This window comes from Hoplias malabaricus, chromosome 16 (genome assembly GCF_029633855.1).
Source record: "Hoplias malabaricus isolate fHopMal1 chromosome 16, fHopMal1.hap1, whole genome shotgun sequence".
NCBI lineage: Eukaryota > Metazoa > Chordata > Actinopteri > Characiformes > Erythrinidae > Hoplias > Hoplias malabaricus.
This window is the reverse complement of record NC_089815.1, coordinates 23,992,662-24,012,666: the sequence shown is the minus strand read 5'-3', so window position 1 is coordinate 24,012,666 and position 20,005 is coordinate 23,992,662. Positions and strand designations below refer to the sequence as shown.

The window sequence follows — 20,005 nt, the reverse complement described above, 5'->3', positions numbered from 1 at the left end:
TTTGCTTTTAAAATGACATTCAAAAATGTTCATGGTTCCAACAGAGAGGGAGCATGAACTAGTGTCTCATTTTCCCCTGTTCAGATCAGTTGTTTTTAAATGTGGAACCCAGTAGAGGAGGTGGTGGTGGGAGGGAAAAAAGACAAAATATCATTAAAATGTTGGAAGTCACTTTTTTATTTACATCAATCACTTTTTACTTCAGAGGAATGAAGCGAGAAGAGTGGGTGGCTCCAATACCAGGGCGACCGTGCTTGACAGGCTTGTATGTGATGGAGAATTCTCCAAGGTAGTGACCAATCATCTCAGGCTGCAGAAAAACAAGAGCAGAAGTTTATTACATTGCCTCTCTTGCGCATAATGAGGCCAAATCGGTTATTTGCCATTATATAAATGTGGGCTTTTAATTTACTTAGCTTTGACAGTACATTATGCTCATGTAATCAAGCTTGTACATTAATTAGTGCTTGAACATGGCACAAATTTGCCTTAAAAACCCCACAATGTGATGCAGCTGAAATGTAAAACCAGCCAATAACACATTCAGAACCGCAAGTTTCTGCCATAATTATGTTCTTTGACAGAACTGCACCCAGGCATTCAATGCTAAAGTAGCTTAAATGCCCAACACCATCAGTTGCCTTTGCATACCTCAAAACACAACACCAGGATATAGGGTAGATAACTTAATCCTATGGGCAGTCCTGATACTCCGCTAAATCGCCTGACTACGTTCAATTCATCATGATTCCACTTCTCTAGTGGTTTTTGTCCCCAATTAAGTTAGAACTTTTCCTTACCTTGATTTCAACCTGGTTGAAGGTCTTGCCGTTGTAAACACCAACCATAGAGCCCACCATCTCCGGAAGGATGACCATGTCTCTCAGATGAGTTTTCACCACCTCAGGCTTCTCCATAGGTGGAGCCTCCTTTTTGGCCTTGCGCAGGCGCTTCAGGAGGGACTGCTGCTTCCTTCTAAGCCCACGGTTCAACCTCCTCCTTTGGCGAGCACAGTACAGCTGCATGAGCTGCTCACTGAAAAACACGGACAGTTTTAGATCCAATGTATAAGCATATGTTTAAGCCTATTAATATAAAAGTATAACTCTTTTGTCCACACTGATATACTACACTAATTCATTGGTTTCAAAAATACATCAGAAAATTGAAATGGGATCCAATCACAGTGCCGTACAATGAAACGTCTATCGCATTTCACACTAATATGAAGAAAATAGAAATAACAAAGTTACTCACTAGGACATGTCCAGGAGCTGGTCCAGGTCCACACCTCTGTAGGTGAACTTCCTGAAGGTACGTTTCTTCTTCTGCTCAACGTCTGCCTGCAGTTCAGTACAAAACACACTTTAGACAAAATTTATAAAAAGGAAAAAGACCTAAAAGCTCCATATCCTACAGTCTAATGGCCAATTATACTGTGTTCCACTTGTGTTATCGTCACAACCAAACTGCAAACCATTTCAAAATCTGATTGCCCTGTAGCGCAACCAAATAAGCTGCACAGGTAAAAACACACCTGGCAACACAAGAATATTCTTACGTCTAAATTATCAACTTAAAAGATGGACATTGCAGAGGTATTGATTTCTCAAAACCTCAATGGGCTTAATATTGATGCACAGCTTTCAAATACGGACTCGCAAGTGAACAGTACACATTAACAACATATTAATCCAAAGAATTACATTGTTTTCATGTTACGACTCTTTGAATGGTTCGTCTTTGAATTAAATCAGGTTCTCTCTGCTTGTCTAACACAGAAAAGAATGAAGTTATCGACCAAAAGTATCTGACAAACATAGCCACATTAACAAGCAGCAACATTTTATTTCGCCACCTATGTTCTGCTAAAAGGGTTAAATTACATTTAGAGCAGATGAACTGGACTCGGTCAGGGGTCGGTTTGCCTAAACACGGAGCGCCGACTCTTTATGAACAAGAGCAGCGTAGCGACAAATAAAACGGCCCCATAAACACAACCTTGAAACGGCAACGTCTACGCTTTGTAAAATGAAATATATTCACTCTAACGCCACTAACAGCTGCTCTCAAGCCGTCATTAAACACTGAAACCCCGAGCATTTGGTGCTCAATAACAGCGCCTCAATCTGACACAACGACCACACTCTGTACAGAAATACGGCCACAAACAAGTTCAAAGACATTCGTCAACATCAAACACACAAACACAGTGGTGATTTTATTCGTTTTCGCTGCGGATTACTTCGGATTTTAGTAAAACGCGAATAAAACTGCACCCACCATCTTGAGAGATTCGCCGGAAAAGGAAGAGCCCCAGTCTCGCTCGTGGAGAAATATCCGCTAATGTTCCACTAAAAATAAAAGTCCCCCCTACAGGACGGAGGATAAAATACAGCGCATGTGCACCGAGTACCAAAAGCAGCAGGGGGTGCTAAACATTTACATGATTTTATTTTTTTTGTGTGTTTTTTAATTATTTTAACTTTATACAACTTAAATATTATATTATTATTTTTATGCTTGCAATCTACAATTAAAGCACAATTACACTTTTTGCAATGTTGGCTTCTTTGGCCACATTTTCTTTTCTTTTTACGTAGTGCTATGTTTTCCTGTGTTAGGAGTTGTATTACAATTATTACTAAACCTTAGTACATAGTAGTACAGTGTGTGTTCCTGCCTGCGCCCAGTGATTCTGGGTAGGTTCTGGGCCCACCTTGCCCCTGGCCTGGACTGGATAAGCTGTTACACACACACACACACACACACACACACACACATATATCACTAACTACAAACCAGCTAACTACTGACTATAAGTGACTCTGAACAAGGTCTCCTCTGCCCATACAGGTGCATTTCAATAAATTAGAGTATATTTCATCCAAAATTATTTCATTTATCCAGTTCAAAAAGTGAAACCCATATAGCTTCATTACAAACGGAGTAATCTATTTCAAGCGTTTATTTCTTTTAATGCTGATGATTATGGCTTACAGCCAATGAAAACCCAAAAGTCATTATCTCAGAAAATTTGAATATTCAAAATAAAACACCTTCAAAGGTTTCCTAACCCTTAAAAATGGTCCCTTAGTCTGGTTCAGTAGGCTACACAACCATAGGGAAGACATCTGACTTGACAGATATCCAGAAGGCAGTCACTAACACCCTCCTGCTGTATCCAAGCATATTAATGGGAAGTTGAGCAGAAGGAAAAAGTGTGGTAGAAAAAAGATGCACAAGCAACAGGGATAACCTCAGCCTGGAAAGGATAGTGAGGAAAGGCCATTTAAAAATTTGGAGTTGATTCACAATGAGTGCTTCAAGAGCCACCACACACAGACGTATCCAGGACATGGGCTAAAACTGTTGTGTGAAACCACTCACGGCCCACAGACAATGCCAGGAGTGTCTTACCTGGGCCAAGGAGAAAGAGGACTGGACTGTTGCTCAGTGTCCAAAGTCTTGTTTTCACATTTTGCATTTAATTTGGAAATCAAGGTCCCAGAATCTGGAGGAAAAGTGAAGAGGCACACAACCCAAGCTGCTTGAAGTCTAATCTGAAGTTTCCACAATCAGTGATGGTTTGGGGAGCCATGCCATCTGCTGGTGATGCTCCTCTGTGTTAGGTCCAGTGTCAGCGCAGCTGTCCACCAGTAAATTTTAGAGATTTTCATACTTCCCTCTGCTGACAAGCTTTATTGAGATGCGGATTTCGTTTTCCAGCAGGACTTGGCACCTGTCCTAACTGCCAAATGTACCAATACCTGGTTTAATAAAAATAGTAACACTGTACTTGATTGGCCAGCACATTCGCCTGATCTAAACCCCACAGAGAATCTATAGGGTGTTGTCAAGAGGAAGACGAGAGACATGAGACCTGGCTGTAAGATGTTGAGGAAAGTTTCCAGTACCAGCTCACTCAGGATGAGCCCATCAAAGCTGGTGTAGGCCTGTCTCACCATGGTGCTCAGGTCAATGTCCAGCACTCTTAGCCACAGATCAGGGAAAATCACGCCTACTTTGGCTGGGCTCTTCCAACATTTCCTTTGGAATTAAGGATATTTACTGGTAGTGTTCTTTCATGTGTTCTGCTTCTTATTTTATGAAGCTTTAAGCTTATTCACTAAAAGTATGGCAGATGATACATGGTTACATACCAATTTTGGTTAATTATTTCTGAATCCCAAAGATATTGGATGGACCTTCATCCCTCTGGAGATAACCAAGGATTTCTAACCCTTTGGTTCATGCTTGACACCAGACATAGCAACCTGAGGCTAATGGGAATCTGCCCCAGCGTGTCCCATTCTACTGGTCAAAGCTTTTTATCGATAGTATACATTCTATACATTGCTGAATGTGAAAATTCGATTTAACCTCAAAATAGAACAGAAAATACCAGCACCATAAAACTGAAGTACGTTTTATTTACATCTATAACATTTGTAAAAATGAATCTGTGCATTATATAAAATGTTCAATATGGGAGAACACAGACAAGTCTCATTATTTTTGGAGTCTTTGTCATAAAACTACATTACCACTAACCCCACAATGCAGAAGCAGTCCTCACAAGTTATTAATTGTACCAAAACAAATCAATCAATAAATGTAATTTTAGTCTTCAGGGTCAATTTGGCTGCTGTTAAAATATGATACTAAATACTACAAGACTAAAACACATACCTGAAGATGTACTAATTCATGTTACCTTTTACATTTATGTGGAATTTTCAAACCTGCTCTAACCCACTCACCTTGTCTATTAAAATCTTCTCAAAAACATACAGAAATATAATGGGAATACCACAATGTGTTTCTTTAAATCATTTATTTCAAATAAAAATCCTCTCTTTTTTTTTTTTTTTTTTTTGCATAAGTGCAAAGTGCACCAAACAGCCACCTGAGGGAAATCTACATCCTTAAATAAAAAAACAAGAAAAGCGCACATATATTAGTACAAAATTCGTTTAAAAAATTGCACAGTTTAGGTGTATAATACATATTTGTAATTTCTATTTCAAACTTTTTATTTTTTTAAATAAAATGGTCAAAGGCTCAAAGAGTAAACAAAATTCACAAAATTGAAAATAAAATATTATTTCCCTAATTAAAGCTGAGGAAACGGGAGACCCTGTTGCTCCATGTCTGGTGTGGTTCTGTGCTGATGTTTCACCAGACAATTAAAAATCTATTGCTAAATAGCTCTGTCCTAATATAAAATACACAACGAACGTGGTCTCCTCACATAGGAGTCACTGTTCACAATTTACACACACAGAAACACTCTCCACTTATGTTTGTAATGTTCATCAATCACCAGCCCCAAAACCCTGTTTCGCTTAACATCGAAACTTCTATTTCCCTGACAATTTTATATTGCATTGTGGAGGAGGAGGAGGGAGTGGCTCAACGCCGGTAAGGATGGAAGCCCTGTACATTGTGGTTTTGTCCACGGCCAAAGGTGCTTGGTGTGGGCTGGGGGCCTGATGAGGGCTGTGCAGTAGGGGCAGCATATGAGGCAGTCTGCTGGCTGGGGTCAGCAAAACTATGTCCAAAGCCACTCAGGTCCTGCCCATAACCTGCTTAAAAATATATATAAAACATAGATGATTAGGATGATTATCGAACACTAATATGAGTCCGGGATTTAAAAAGAAACAATTCCTCCCATTTTCAACATTAGGTTTTTGGTAAAAATAGATGTTAAAAGCTGTAGAGCAGAAATGAGAATGAATTAATAAAACTATGTTTAAAACAGGAGCAAGATGAAAGAAAAGAACAATGACATTAAGAATAAAACAAATGCTCTGACAATAGATTTGAACAATACTATATTTTTCTTTTTTAGATGAAACAGATCAGACAGACAGGAACAGCCTGCTGGCATGGCCACAAAAAGTCATCTGTAAATCATATGGCATGTGAATTGAAAACGCTAGATGAAAAAGGGAAAGCACAAAATACAGAAAGAAAACATAAACATTAAACCATTTGTTATAATTAGATCATCCTTTTGCCAGCAAAGCAATGCAGAGGCAAATAAAGAAATTTAGTTGAAAGAAGCCATCTATGTATAATAAACTACAGCCACAATGCCAATGGATATAGGTACCAATGCTCAGGAAGTGTCTTACAAATCTGGATTTGCTTCCAGTTTCATACATTTTGCCAATACATGATGGGTAGACACACTTTGTCTGTCACAACATACATCTTTTTTCCTGGCTCCTAAATATGACATGTAGCTGTATTTAGAATACAACATAGAGAACAAAACAGTGAAAACATGAACATGGCATGTGCACCATTTGACTACTAAAATGCATGTAAGAAGGAAAACAAAAACTATCATTGAAGGCTCGTGAATCTATGTACTGTTGCGTCTGCTGTTTTACTGGGTGGTTGTAAAATACAGTAGCTCACACCTACCTGCACTATATCCCTGCTCATCCTGACCATAACTGTGAGAAGGACGCGTTGGTCCGTAGGCAGAGGGGTCCTGAGGATAGTTACCCAAGCCTATCAGGGAGATGAGGAGACCAGGTTGACTAAACCCAGAGAGAGTCTACCTTAAAACTAGCTCTGGGGAGAGACTCCTATCAGTCAAGGCAAAGCCTGGACAAATTGATCTGCTTTCTACAGTAAAATTAGCCTGCTCTGAGAGGATCTAAAAGTGCTGAATCAGGAACAGTTAAAGTGAAAGTATTGGTCCTATCGCTTCACTTAAATCCTTAAATACTATGCTTATCTTAAAAGGCATTCAGCCCTAATGATATTGATGAATGAAAGCAAAGCATAAGCATGACACACTGAGGCAGGTGAAGGCAACACTGCTGCACCGAGAGTGACTCCAGAGTTCACTCTGCTAATGAAGCAGGCCAGTCTCGGGAAGTGACTTCTTTAAACCCAGGATTTCATAGTTCATAGGCAAAACAAACTGCTTGCTTAAAGCTGTGTGCTACATATACAATCTCTTATTTGTCACTGAAAGCTCTGAGATTATTCACCAAAATATATTTGTCTTCAGGATAGTGAAAATAAGAGCAACAATACATTGTATGACGTTACCCTTTGCAATACTGATCACACCAATTTCCAGATAAATCTCGAATTAGTCCTTAAAAGTATGTGTGCTGTGAGCATTCCGGCTAATCACAGATGTTTAATTTGTCCATACCCTCTAATTCCAACCAGAACACTGATCTATTGCCCCTAAATTCATCATTCAATTGCAAGAGTGATAATCATCACCAGTTACAAACAGTATGTATGGATATATTTTTCAAATAATACAATATTTATTGCAAAATCAAAAGTACTGAAATGCCTTTTCATATTGTTAATTTTTAATGATTTATAGAAAATGATTAACAGGTTATGGGATCTATCATGACTTCTAAATTATTATTAAATGAAAAACCAATGTTATTAGTGGCAATATAACATTCCCAGGTTATCATCTCATCAATTAGCAATAAGTGTATCAGTATTGAAAAGGGAGAAAGAAAACAATATATCCATTTAAAGTTAATTTATTCCTCAAAGATACATACCTACAATATTTATAAAAATGAAACAACCCAATAAGCAACATTGCAGGATGATCTAATTTAAACATTCAACTGATTTTCATTCCACATGATCATAATACACAAAACATAGACATTCATTTTACTGTATGCACAATAACTTCGGTGAACAAGGCAACACCTAGAGTCGCCATAGGTGAGGGTTTGTATGCAAGCTCGTGTGCGTGTGATGTTGTCATGCCAGTTCAGCCATGTGGTATAAAGAGCAAGCTCTTGCTTGTGTGAGGAACGTTGTAATGGACTGCAACTAAGGTGGTTTCGAAAATGGATCCACTCAAAAGAAATAGGAGAACACGGCCCAGGTAAGATGAGCCTGCTACTCACCATACTGACTATAGGAGAAGTCTGGCTGTGCTGGAGGGGCTTTGCTCATATCCTGAGTTGGGGTGGTAGCAGGAGCAAAGCCCATAGGTCCTGTTCCAGGGGTTGTAGGAGGAGGAGGCATTCCTTGTGGTACAAACTGGTCACCCTGAGGCGTGCCAAAACTGTACCCTGTCAGTTTGTGAGAAAAACTTGATGTATGAATTATTTAAATGTTTGAAAGTTTGACATACAAAACTACTTTGAGCTACAAAGCAAAACAGCAGTATTCTTCTGTCATGACTTCCTAATACGTCGTTCTTTGTAAAGCAAATTTTGAAATAGAAAAAGGGAAAGGTCCTTGCATGATGAAAATGAAATAATGTTACACACAAATAAATCAGCAATCAGATTTTCCTTAAGAGCCTCCTTAAAATGCTAGAGTAACTTGTGTACGGAAATTATGATTTTCTTTTTTTAACTATTTTTAAAAACAAACTTTTGGCACACTGTAAAAACTGACATTTATATGAGTGTATCAGACTAGAACAGAGGCACTGTAGAACTGTTCTAAAGAATTTGACGCTCTGCTACTTTTCAACTACCTTGAGACTTGGACATAGTCATAACAGATGATGAAAACCCTAAGCAATCAAGAAACATGTGATTCACCCTTATAACAGATAGGTCCTGTACATCTACTTCAAAATCCGTTAGAGGATGCTGTTTTGAAAACTTACCAAACTGAGGGGGTGTGCTATACCCCTGCTGGGGATATCCCTGAGGTGCTCCAAATCCCCCAGCTGGGGGTGCTGTGACTAGAAAAGCATTGAAAGGGGACGGAGGCTGTGCAGGGGCTCCTCGACCAGCTGTCAAAGGAGGACCGTATCCAGCTGACAAAAACAAGTTATGTAATTAATAGAGAGACAGACATATTTAAAAGAATATGGTTTGTATATTCCTTGCAAAATAAAGGAGCCCTAAATGTAACCTACTCAAAGTCATTCAGTTATAATAAAACTATACTACAATCTCACACACACAAGAATCCTACAACAAAACCTACCTAAAGGTTGACCTGTGGACACCCAAACCCCTGTAAAAGACAAACAACAGTCAGTATTCTTTAACATTCTAAACATGCGCAGGAGTTAAGGTGTTACTTATTCAATTAAAGATTGCACTCGTTTTGGCTTCACTTCAAGCTTTATTCTGGCATGAACTGCTTGTATATTCTCTGTGTGAAAGCAGTCACCCTTACACTGTAGAAAAACCCACCATGGTTTTGAACAGATGGCACAAAGAGTGCAGCCAAAACGGAGGCAAATCACGGCTCAGATACCAGTTGGCGCCTCTGGTATCTTTTTTCACACTAGAATGTCATGTTCCCAGAGGGAGACCTATTCGCCCCCACTCACCCTGAGGCCCGTAGCTCTGATGCCAGCTCTGAGCAGGCTGTGCAGCCCAGCCATTGGCTGCACTTAAGATGGCTCTAGGCCCCCACTGGCTGGCTCCCAGCTGCCCAGAGCCAGGAGCTTTGCTGTCCCGAGGCTCAGCCTTTTTAACTTCAACCTGGACAAAAGGACAAAAACAACATAACTTGAAAGAGCAGAATTCAATGACCAGTGTGCCTCCCTCACCCAATCAATTATGTAGCTTGCAGTTCAGCTGAGATAGCCTTACTTAGGTTGAATATGATAGCTCAGTACAGATATATGTATTCTGGGCTTCTTATACTTTGTATCTTTGAAGCAGTGTTTCTAAGGTACTTTTGGATACATTTTAGGCGTCTATTACCAACCCTCAAATATATTAAACTAAATATATAATAATAGAAATTTTTTAGTAACATTAGCAAATTAATTACAAATATAAAAGGAATCACTCCTGTAAATCGTGCCTGAGAAACACTGTCCCTTGTATCTTATCCCATTTTATGTAGATTAAAAAAAATAAAAAAAAACAGCTGATAAAAGTCCAGACTTACCTTACCCTGGCTAATGGGTTAACATCAATTTAGATCAATTTGGAGTAGAAATATGATGACAATTTCATATCTGACTGTATAAAATAATATACATGCAGAGAAAAATGGAGTCAAAAGTCTTTTCAGAAATGAATCTTCATACCGTGTCAAAATATGGGAGGACAACATCTAATATAACAATCTGTAAATAGATAAACCTGAAAGAAAGGAAACTGTGGAACCATGTCTAATTGATAAACTAGAGCCAATGTGATTAGACAACATACATTTTATCCCATTACATCCAGTATAGATGTACTATAGATGTACCAGCCGCTCAAGAAAAGCGCACACACACACACACACCAGGAGTGCAAAATGGGTAGGACAGAAATAGAACAGCCTCTAAATGGGTTGAGTTATTGGGGTCACCTTGAATCAAGAGCAAGGCATGAGATTTTTCTGCTCACAAAAGTAGCATAAAATGTGGTGACTTTATTTTTTGCTTTCCCTCTTCCCTCTCCACCGACCTAATTAGGCCCCAGTTTGAGTGAGTGGTCTCCGGCCCTCCATTCGACTACCTAGGCCCACTCCCGCGGGCTTCAGGGCTCAGAGTGATGGGAGGAAGCGCAGAAGTCCAGGCGTCCAACTCCAGAGCTGGGATTTGCAACACAGTTTGACATGCTCCAGTTTCTAAATTTATAACGTTTGGCCCCCACCTCCCACAAGTCCCATCGCAATAATGTCATATCAAGAACAATAGCCTAGGTACTGGAGAACCTGTTTTCCTTCAGGAAAACAGGACACAGTCAAGGAGAGACTAAGTACCAGAGAATAAATATACAATGTAGGACAGCAACTCTGAGCTGCTACAGAAAACTATGGCAAACTTCACGGAAGTGGTTCATCACTTTGAATCAGCACACAGCGGTCATGAGGGAGGGCAGAAAAATGCCAGGGGCAACTTTAGATTGGTGAGTAATAGATACACATCCAACATTACAGACTGCATGGCTGAACAAATCTTAGCACAGAGCTAGTTCACTCAATTTCAACTTATCGGATGATATTTATTTTCTATTGCTTTTGTCTGTTTGTCTGGTACAATGTTGATAGCTAATGCAAATTTTTGTTGATTACATTTTTTTCCAATATAAGTCACACATCATTTCAACGGCTCATTTTGTCATCAAGTTAATTAACTGCACGTTTGGGCCAAAACAGGATTTAAAGCATTTCTCAAAAGTTTCAAAATCACAATGGAGACGGGGAACATAAATAAATCTAGTAAACTGAAGGGTGTATTTCCCATACAAAACCCTTCGTTTCTAACAAGAAACATTAGCTGAAATATGTTCCATACATTTTACAAATTAAGCTAAGAATACATCCGCTGGAACTGATCAACACCAAACACGACATATGCTATAACCATTCATTCATTCATTATCTGTAACCCTTATCCAATTCAGGGTCGCGGTGGGTCCAGAGTCTACCTGGAATCATCGGGCGCAAGGCGGGAATACACCCTGGAGGGGGCGCCACTCCTTCACAGGGCAACACAGACACACACACACATTCACTCACACCTACGGACACTTTTGAGTCACCAATCGACCTACCAACGTGTGTTTTTGGACTGTGGGAGGAAACCGGAGCACCCGGAGGAAACCCACACGTACACGGGGAGAACACACCAACTCCTCACAGACAGTCACCCGGAGCGGGAATCGAACCCACAACCTCCAGGTTCCTGGAGCTGTGTGACTGCGACACTACCTGCTGCGCCACCGTGCCGCCCTATGCTATAACCAAATTAAAAAAATTATAAAATCTTAAATTAAATGTAGCTTATGTTTTACTTAGAGGGGAAATTGACACAGTATGGAGATTCTAAACCTGAGGTCACTTAATTGAGGCTTTCTTTTAAAAAAACAAAAAACAAAAACATCTTGGATAATGTCAAGAACTCAAACAGTAAGTGACCTGGCAAAAACAAAACATAATTTTAATGGAAAATGACAGTGACCAGTCCTTTAGGTGAAAGTGATTTAAACATCAAATATTGTGCAGGTAAAACTCACCTCTATTAGCTCAATAAAAAGGCCATACAAAGTCAGCACCCTAAAAGCCACCTAAAGGAGTGGTCCAAGTAAACCAAACCTTGGGCGAATGAAGAGGCTGTACTCCATATGACTCACTGTCTATGACTCACTGTCAACAGCAGTACTCTTTGTGATGGCTAGTCATTTATGCTGTATTTGAGAGCGTTATCAACCCTTAGCAACTTGTAACACAGATTCATTTCTGAATCTGTGTTTACTACGCAAAAAGCTTAAATCAGAATACAGTGCTATTAGAGAACACTATCCATCGCCCAAGCTTCAGTTTCTGCTTTAGGGTAAAGTAAAACTACAACTACACACTTTTTTGCCCATGATGTCGTGAAAATGCATGTTGACAGCCTGGTCCACTGATTGTTCGGCCTCGAAAGTAATAAATCCAAAACCTAGCCAACGACCAAAAGTGAATCAAGGTAGCAGGGTGTTGGGACAGAACAAGGTGAAGAACAGTTGAGGAGGAGGGTGGCAAGGGGGCACCAGAGGTTCGGATGATGTTGCATACAGTATGTAATACAGTAAAAGACTGAACTTACAGTCTTTTCTAGGAAAAAATGTACACTTTCTCCTCTCTGCTAAATAATGTTCACTTTAATCATTTTAATCATTAACTAAATTAACAGAATGAGTCAGTAGGTACATTCATTAATAAATATATTCACAGTCAATGTCTGTTTGCCTTGCATTTTCATCCGAACCCCACCACGAATGTCCCCTTGTTATATTCTTGTACAATAAACGCTGGCTGCAGCCACAGTCATTAATGCATAACAAAAATGATGAATAAAACTAATACATAATTTAACAGATTCTCTATGTCTTCCCATAACTACAGTAGTTTTGGGTAAACTAAGAGAACAGATATTTACAACACAACTACAAAAGCACTACAAAGATAAAAGGCCAACATTTTGTTAAAAACATCTCGGCATGTCAAGTTTTTCAAGAGGTATAACCAAAGGCAGTGGGACTTCTTATTATTTTTTTCTTATTCATACTTTTAAATCTGAAGAGCCTTTACAAATACATGCTGTGTATGTATTAAAATTTAAGCAATGAAAATGGTTTGTTCATTCTTCAGTTAAAAATGTTACCCAAGAATGACAACAGACTGGTTGAAACTGAGGCAGGAAACAAGACAACCAGACCAGGCCCTGATTTCAAGGTCATTTTTATGAGAAAGCAGAGAGGAAACACACTAGAGGACAGCAGCAGAGCGATAGTGCTCGAAGTTCTGCTGCAGCATCAGCACCAGGCTCCAGCTCTACTGTGTGAACTAGTTTCCTCTCTGATCAAATAAATGTATGGCAGAACTGGGTTGTGAGAATCTCTCTACTTTGGGATCTAACCTGATTCCAATTAAGCATCCTTTGAGACCTAGAGGGTGATCTGAGATCTCTCACACTATATAGAGCAGCCCTATCTGTTTAAAATTAGCACTAAATATACCACTGACCTGCCTCTACTTCAGAAGACTAAACTTCATTAAAGCAAATTAAAGCTGTTTCAGGCAAGTACTGACACTGTTGCAACCAACCGCCCTGACTAGCTGCACAAACTACATGACACAGGTCAAAAAATGAGAACAGTGCAAAGTTTTATATCTCCCTCAGAAAAAAAAAGAGAGTTTAATTTCAAACTAAAGATCTAAATATTAATATTAAGCAGTAGCAACATTCCAAGTAGTCAATGTTGACTACTTAAGGTTTAGGAAGTTGATGTTCAGAGTTTTAGTCCATACTGATGCTGATTCTGTTCTAAAGTATTCAACAAAATACTTAAAATGCATGTGATAACACTGTCTCTAAAACCCACACAAAATCAGTCAAGTTTCCATTTGATTTGCTCAATTCTATAAACCAATATGATATGGCCTATCACTTATTTTTCATTATTATACTCATTATAACTGTCTGTGATGTTACTGGAAAAAACCTTTAAAAAGCCTTTAACAGCACGCCTCCACAAGTATTGCACACTTAGTTTTAAAAGAGTTTGCAAAGCACAGGAGATGCGTCTTGGTTACACCTCCGAACCTGACATGTTATACACATCCTTCCTGGCCTTTATCTGTGTGATGCCATTCTGAACACTACCTGAAGGAAATAAAAATCAAATCTGAGGAAACAGTTACATTACATTTAAACAGTTAACAAGAAGAAGGGAATACAAAAAAGAGAGGGCTTACTTAATTTACTTAATTTAAGTGGAAAATCATGTAATTCAGAATATCAGTTAAACAGGAATGTATAATAAAAAAACTTACACAATGCCTATGGTTAACAAAAAGAAAAGTTCAATGCCAGTAATTCAAAATGCAAGAGAAAATGGTCAAATGACAAACTATTCCATGTATCCTCAAAGAGACTGATATGAGTATTTCTTTTTAATTTTTTGTTTTAGGTTTAAGCAAATGATGATGAAACAGCTCTGTGCAAAAACACTTCATATTCAATTTGAACGGAAGCTAAGTAAACACAGTGCAAACTTTCAAAATCTATTTATGCATAAAACTATGTTCCGACACTTATTGTTTTGATGTTACAGGGTCAAACACATAAATCTTTGTCTGCATCCACAATCTACCAAGTGTTGCTTAGAAACAATAAGGGGCACTAATATGAGAATTGTGGACCTCCAAAATGGCATGACATGTAATATCATGTAAAAATTTAAGAATATTTAGATCCATCTTGGCTAGCATTACAGAGGTTTAATACAATTTTAATAGAATACAAATACAAAAAGAAAAACATTAAAATACTTAGCATAGCAGACGAGCCCTGTGTTTTGTGTTAGATATGGAAACAACGGGTGTTCTCCTTATGTCTGTGTGGGTTTCCTCCGGGTGCTCCGGTTTCTTCCCACAGTCCAAAAACATGCTGGTACAATGACTGACTATTCAAAAGTGTCCACAGGTGTAAGTATGTATATGGGTTTGTGGTGCCCTGTGGTGTGTTCCTGTCTTGTGTCCAGTGATTTCAGGTGGGTTCCTACAAGTGTTTAGGTTTACGTCTAGATAACCTCTCCCTGTTTTACTGCAATTGTCCTGTGTTTAATTGTCATCTGTTTAACACTATAATCAATCACACATGTTCATCCATCAACATTTTGTTTGACCGACAAAATGATAGAATACCTCTCTCAGTGAGATGTTATCGTGTTAATATAGTAAAAACTGTTCAGAAAACTACTGGAAATCGAGGCTAATTAGCACATTTCTAATGAGAATAAAAAGGGCCAAAAATGTAAACAGCTGGCATGCAGGTATAATTACACTGTATTTAAATTCAAAATCAAACAAATGCACCAGAAGCTGGTTCAGAGACAGACATTTAGACAATGCAAAGGGCTCTGCTTTATGTCAATGCTGTCAATTTGCCTCCTCTCCATGCAGGAGCTTTGCAACATGCCAAATACAGCATCAGAGACATGGGTGTGAAAAATGATGTCAGAATGTTCTCTGATGAAGGACAAGGGGTGAGACGTCTTTCTCTTTGGGTCAGAATAGTTTGTCATGAGCATGAAGATAGATAACGACAACAGAACTAGATCAGCTTTTACCTCGGGGTCTCTGTTTCTCCGCATCATAGATCATTACCACCTCTGTCACCTTCAAGGAAGGAAATATATGACAAGTGGGTGAGTGGCTTTGAGTGGCCACTCAAAAACTGATTTAAATTCAACAGCACAAACTGTAAAAAAAAATCAGTCCAGAATTAAATGCATAAAATACAATTTAAATATAAATAAACAAACAGACAAACAATCAATGAAAACCACCACTTCAAAAACAAAGCCACACATTAAATGTGTTAATATAATTATGAAATTATGTAAGCAGTTCAATTTTGCCAGTTATAACTTGAAGTGATGGCAAACCTCTTTAGAAGATCAAGATAAAAACTTCTAAATAATACAACAACCCATCTTACCACTCCAAATCTGTTAAAATAGTCCCTGAGTTCAGGTTCACCGCAGTTGTGAGGAATTCCACCCACAAATATCTTCTTGGATTTATTGCTGTCACTTTTACCTCCTTTCTAAAATGTATATAACAGAACCTCAGTTAAAGTACGACCCAAAGAATGTTCTAAATACAGACCAATTATTGAGAATAGCTTCAGATAACTTAGGAGTTTACAGTCATGCAAATAGAAGAGCACACATTTACAGGACACAAAGGAGTAATGGAAGACCAGCTCTTTCCTCACTGTTTAATCTACAAACACTGTTTTGCCAATATGTACATCATTTGAAAAACAAATGGCCTGAACTTTAAATTTTATACTCCCGTATAGTATAATACAGCTTACCCAGCCGTCTTTTGCTCGTGTCTTTTCAGGCTGCATTCCTCTTGGAGTGCATGGCTTGGGGTCAATCTAAAGGAGCAGAGAATTAAACCTCAACTGTTATTACCAAGTTGTCTGGAAATGTATAGGATGAACATTGTTTGGATTAAACGAAACGACAGTTGATCTAAAAGACAAGCTGCTGTTTCTCACATTTCTACCATCAAGGTTATGAGGTTTGGTGTCCAGCACAGTCCGAACGCAATTCGGGTCTTTAAACTTCACAAACCCAAAGCCTCTGGACTGATTTGTACTTTTGTCCTTCATGATGACACAGTCAACAACCTCTCCATACTGGGAAAAGTAGTTTCGTAAAGTCTCTATCAAGAGAAAAAGAACAGGAAATAAAAATTTACAGCACAATTTGATATGTCAAATAAAATGTCATTACTGAGAAGAGCACATTCATGAAGGAGACAAAATATACCTTTATTTTCTTATTCAAATATAAAAAATTAAATTCATTAAATGCCCACATAACTGATCTTCTGAAGACGGTGCAGTGTTGTTTATACCATTAACATACAACTGGAATAGACACTATGCAGGTTGCTGCTAAGAGAAAACACAAAATCTTCTTTTGGTGTGTACTGCCCCTCAAAAAGCTTCAAACATATATATATATATTTAGTTTAATCTAAAGCCAAATATAAGATCAGGTTCTATTATATCAGTTCCCTTCTCTACTTTTTAAAGGCTGTGTGAAGCAAACAGCAGAGTGGAAGAAGCAGTTGGAAGCATCTTATCACCTGCCGTTACTAAAATTCTCACAGTTTGAGAAGCATTATAGAGCGCTTTAGGATATTCAGCACAAACAGGCTCGGTCGGTCAATGTCAAAAACATTTTATACAGTCCATGGTCGAGTGAACTCACCTTGAGTAGTACTCCAATCCAATCCACCCACAAATAGCTTCCTGTAAGACAAGTTAGATGTTAAACAATTTCAAGTAGCTCAAGCAAGGAAGAATGAATCGTTTTAACACAAATGCAATTCCAAATTTCCAGGTATTACTTGTGAGAATCGCAAAGCTAACATGTCATTTTCCTTTCTGTCTGGTTTATCATGAACTTGCAGCTTGTTTAGCTCCTCACTAAAGTCGTCATTCTTGACTAACTGCCCATCAACAAACTCCAACTGTATTTCAGTCAAACAACGGGATACTTTCCTTGCTCCGGCGTTGAAAATTGAGCTTTGGAATTTAAATGTTACGTTTGAACGCTCAAGCACCGGAGTGTTTGAACAGAAGCGGCGAATAAGGAGAGAACCTGATCGCTGCTAGGACGGGTACAGTTCCTCTGTTCACGTAAGAGCTCGGTCACCTTGCGGACCATCAAGAAAAGTAGGCTAACTGCCGAAAGTAGCTAAAAAACAGGGTGGTATGTGGCTCCTCCGTTAGCCCGTAGGTCGTTAGCTTACACGTTTGTTTCTCTCTCCGATGTCGGTACGGAGAGATTTTTATCTTGTTTCGGTGTATGGAGTATGTCTCACCCGATTTCGTCACCCGCCAGGTTGTTGTTCATTTCTGGGACAAGAGCGGTGGACTGGAGTGCTGACATCTGTCTTCTACCTCGGTCTCCGTATTGGCGTCAGTGTCCTCCAGACTCAGTTAATCCGCCAGACCGACTCTCCTCTCCGAGACTGGCCGGGGAAGGTCACTCCGCTTTCGGTTCAAACTCGCTCTGCGCAACGCTGACGCTCCGCGGGGCCCTCCTGCAGGGGGCGCGTCATCAGCACAGCGACTGGGAGTTGTAGTTTTTTCATACACTCCATCAAAAGAGCTCCGCCCATGAAATCAAATTAGTAAAAAATACTTATTGTTTTAGAGTTGTATGAGAGAACGTCCAGAAAAAAACAGTTTTTTATGTCTAAAATGGGAAATGCATAGTGTGGAAAAAAACACTCCTTGAATTGTATGTACTCAAATATCATTTTTGCACTAAGCAAGCTGTTATAGCCATCTGCCATACTTTACTGACCCATTTACCTAGGACCTTGTGCAAATTTGTAAAATATCCGTTAAAAAGCATTAGCAGAAGAATGCCATGTTCTGGAGCAGCTGCACACGAGTTTAAAGGTCATCACGCACAATTACAATTCATCGCCTAGCAGGGTAAAAAGCACCAAAAACTGCTGTTGAGCAGTGGAACTGTGTTTCACTGGAACTCAATTCAATACCTTTGAGATGGAGTGGCCTTTGTGATAAAGATACACTAAAACTTGACCTCAAGAATCTGTTACAGAAGCAAAAGGGGGCAAACTCCAATTTACAATAGGATCAATATTAACAATATTATTTAACAGTATACTCATACCAAGTAAAATTTATAGAGACATTTATAAACTAAGGATTAGTTTACATCATTTATCAAATGAATTAAATTCTCCTACCAAACTGTATTTTTTATTTAAAGGGAATAAAAATTAAGATGTCAAAAATCAGAAGCGACAAAAGTAAAAAGAAAAAGTATAGTAAAGAGGGATAAACAAACCCAAGTGGAATAACACAGATGTTTTCCTCCAAAAAAAAAAGAGTTCAAGCATACAAATTATAGACATGTAAAATTGCTATTTACGCATTTTAAGATGCAGGTAGCACTTAAAAAGATCAATATGACCTTTAAAAACTCTCAATAAGTAAAGGTAGTGGAGCATTAATAAGAAAGCATCTTATGTCCAGTAAACAGAAACCAATGTTAAGACATTGCTGTCATTTTTATGTGGACAAATATTTAAATAAACACGGCTATATCCCCTTACATTCATATCGAGGCGATAGTTTACTGTACTATTATAATTCCCTGACTCTGTGGCCTGTTGTTATTGGCTCATTTTATGCTGAGGAATGAAAGAACATGTAGCAAGTTACTGCATAAAAGCATACCTGAGCAAGAAACCCTTATCTTACACGTGTGTACTTTGACTTTTCAAGACGAACTAAATCAATTTTCAACCATTGGAATGTGATAATATGTTGTCCTCGCCACTGACTACTTAGAGTCCCTGTTGAGACAGCAACGTGTGAAGGGATGAACAAAGCTTTAAATAAAAGTTCTAATATATGTTTAGTAATGATATCTGTGGATTTCAGCATAAGAGTAAAACCACATCCTTTTTCTAAACTGTCTACTTTACAAACATACCATATAGGTGCACAATTGTGTAAAATTACAGACTGTAGTTCATTTATTGTTCTGCATATTTTGCTGGCCCCTTTCACCATGTTTTTAATGCTCAGGACTCCACATGTCCACAAGAGAGAAGATATTATTTGGGTGATGGATTATTCTCAGCACCGCAGTGAGACCTACATGGTGGTGGTGTGTTGGTGTGTATTGCTTTCTTGTGAGTGTGTATGACGCAGGAGTGCTCTTGGCATTCTTAAACACCTTATTGTCTAGTCTAACACCTAAAAATATCCTACCAACAGTGTTTTGTTGGTGGCATCCTCTAACCTTGGAGGAAGGATTAGAGGATGACTAACACGAAATGTTCAACAACAAATGAAATTTTACATTTAGACCAACAAGGTGAACCAACAATTAACCTTGAGTAGAGATTAAGTGGGCAGAGAATTGATTAATCTCCAGAAGCATTTCTGTGTTTTATGCACTCATTACAAATGCCACCAAATTAAAAATGTGTGGTGATCCTGACCATTGAACAGGGA

At 38.7% G+C, this 20,005-nt stretch overlaps 2 protein-coding genes across 5 annotated transcripts; both read right to left on the bottom strand.

Moving 5' to 3' along the window:
- Window positions 1–142: 142 nt before the first annotated feature.
- Window positions 143–2,355, bottom strand: rps15 (ribosomal protein S15). The gene is made up of 4 exons (XM_066648169.1): window positions 2,284–2,355; window positions 1,258–1,343; window positions 801–1,035; window positions 143–310 (listed from the first exon to the last, which is right to left on the bottom strand). Exons 1-4 carry the CDS (start codon window positions 2,284–2,286, stop codon window positions 197–199), a joined length of 438 nt encoding a protein of 145 aa, XP_066504266.1. The 5' UTR covers window positions 2,287–2,355; the 3' UTR covers window positions 143–196.
- Window positions 2,356–4,429: 2,074 nt separating this feature from the next.
- dazap1 (DAZ associated protein 1) lies at window positions 4,430–18,067 on the bottom strand. 4 transcript variants are annotated; one of them, XM_066647415.1, is made up of 13 exons: window positions 17,827–18,067; window positions 17,211–17,251; window positions 16,490–16,656; window positions 16,301–16,366; window positions 15,920–16,027; window positions 15,549–15,597; window positions 12,291–12,373; window positions 9,317–9,470; window positions 8,965–8,994; window positions 8,639–8,791; window positions 7,923–8,090; window positions 6,439–6,528; window positions 4,430–5,591 (listed from the first exon to the last, which is right to left on the bottom strand). In XM_066647415.1, the coding sequence occupies exons 1-13, from the start codon at window positions 17,892–17,894 to the stop codon at window positions 5,416–5,418; spliced, it is 1,353 nt and encodes a 450-aa protein (XP_066503512.1). In that variant the 5' UTR covers window positions 17,895–18,067; the 3' UTR covers window positions 4,430–5,415. The 4 variants fall into 4 exon arrangements, with proteins under 4 accessions (XP_066503512.1, XP_066503513.1, XP_066503514.1 ...); XM_066647416.1 differs by having other exon boundaries at window positions 4,430–5,588; XM_066647417.1 differs by lacking the exon at window positions 6,439–6,528 and having other exon boundaries at window positions 17,827–18,066.
- Window positions 18,068–20,005: the final 1,938 nt, after the last annotated feature.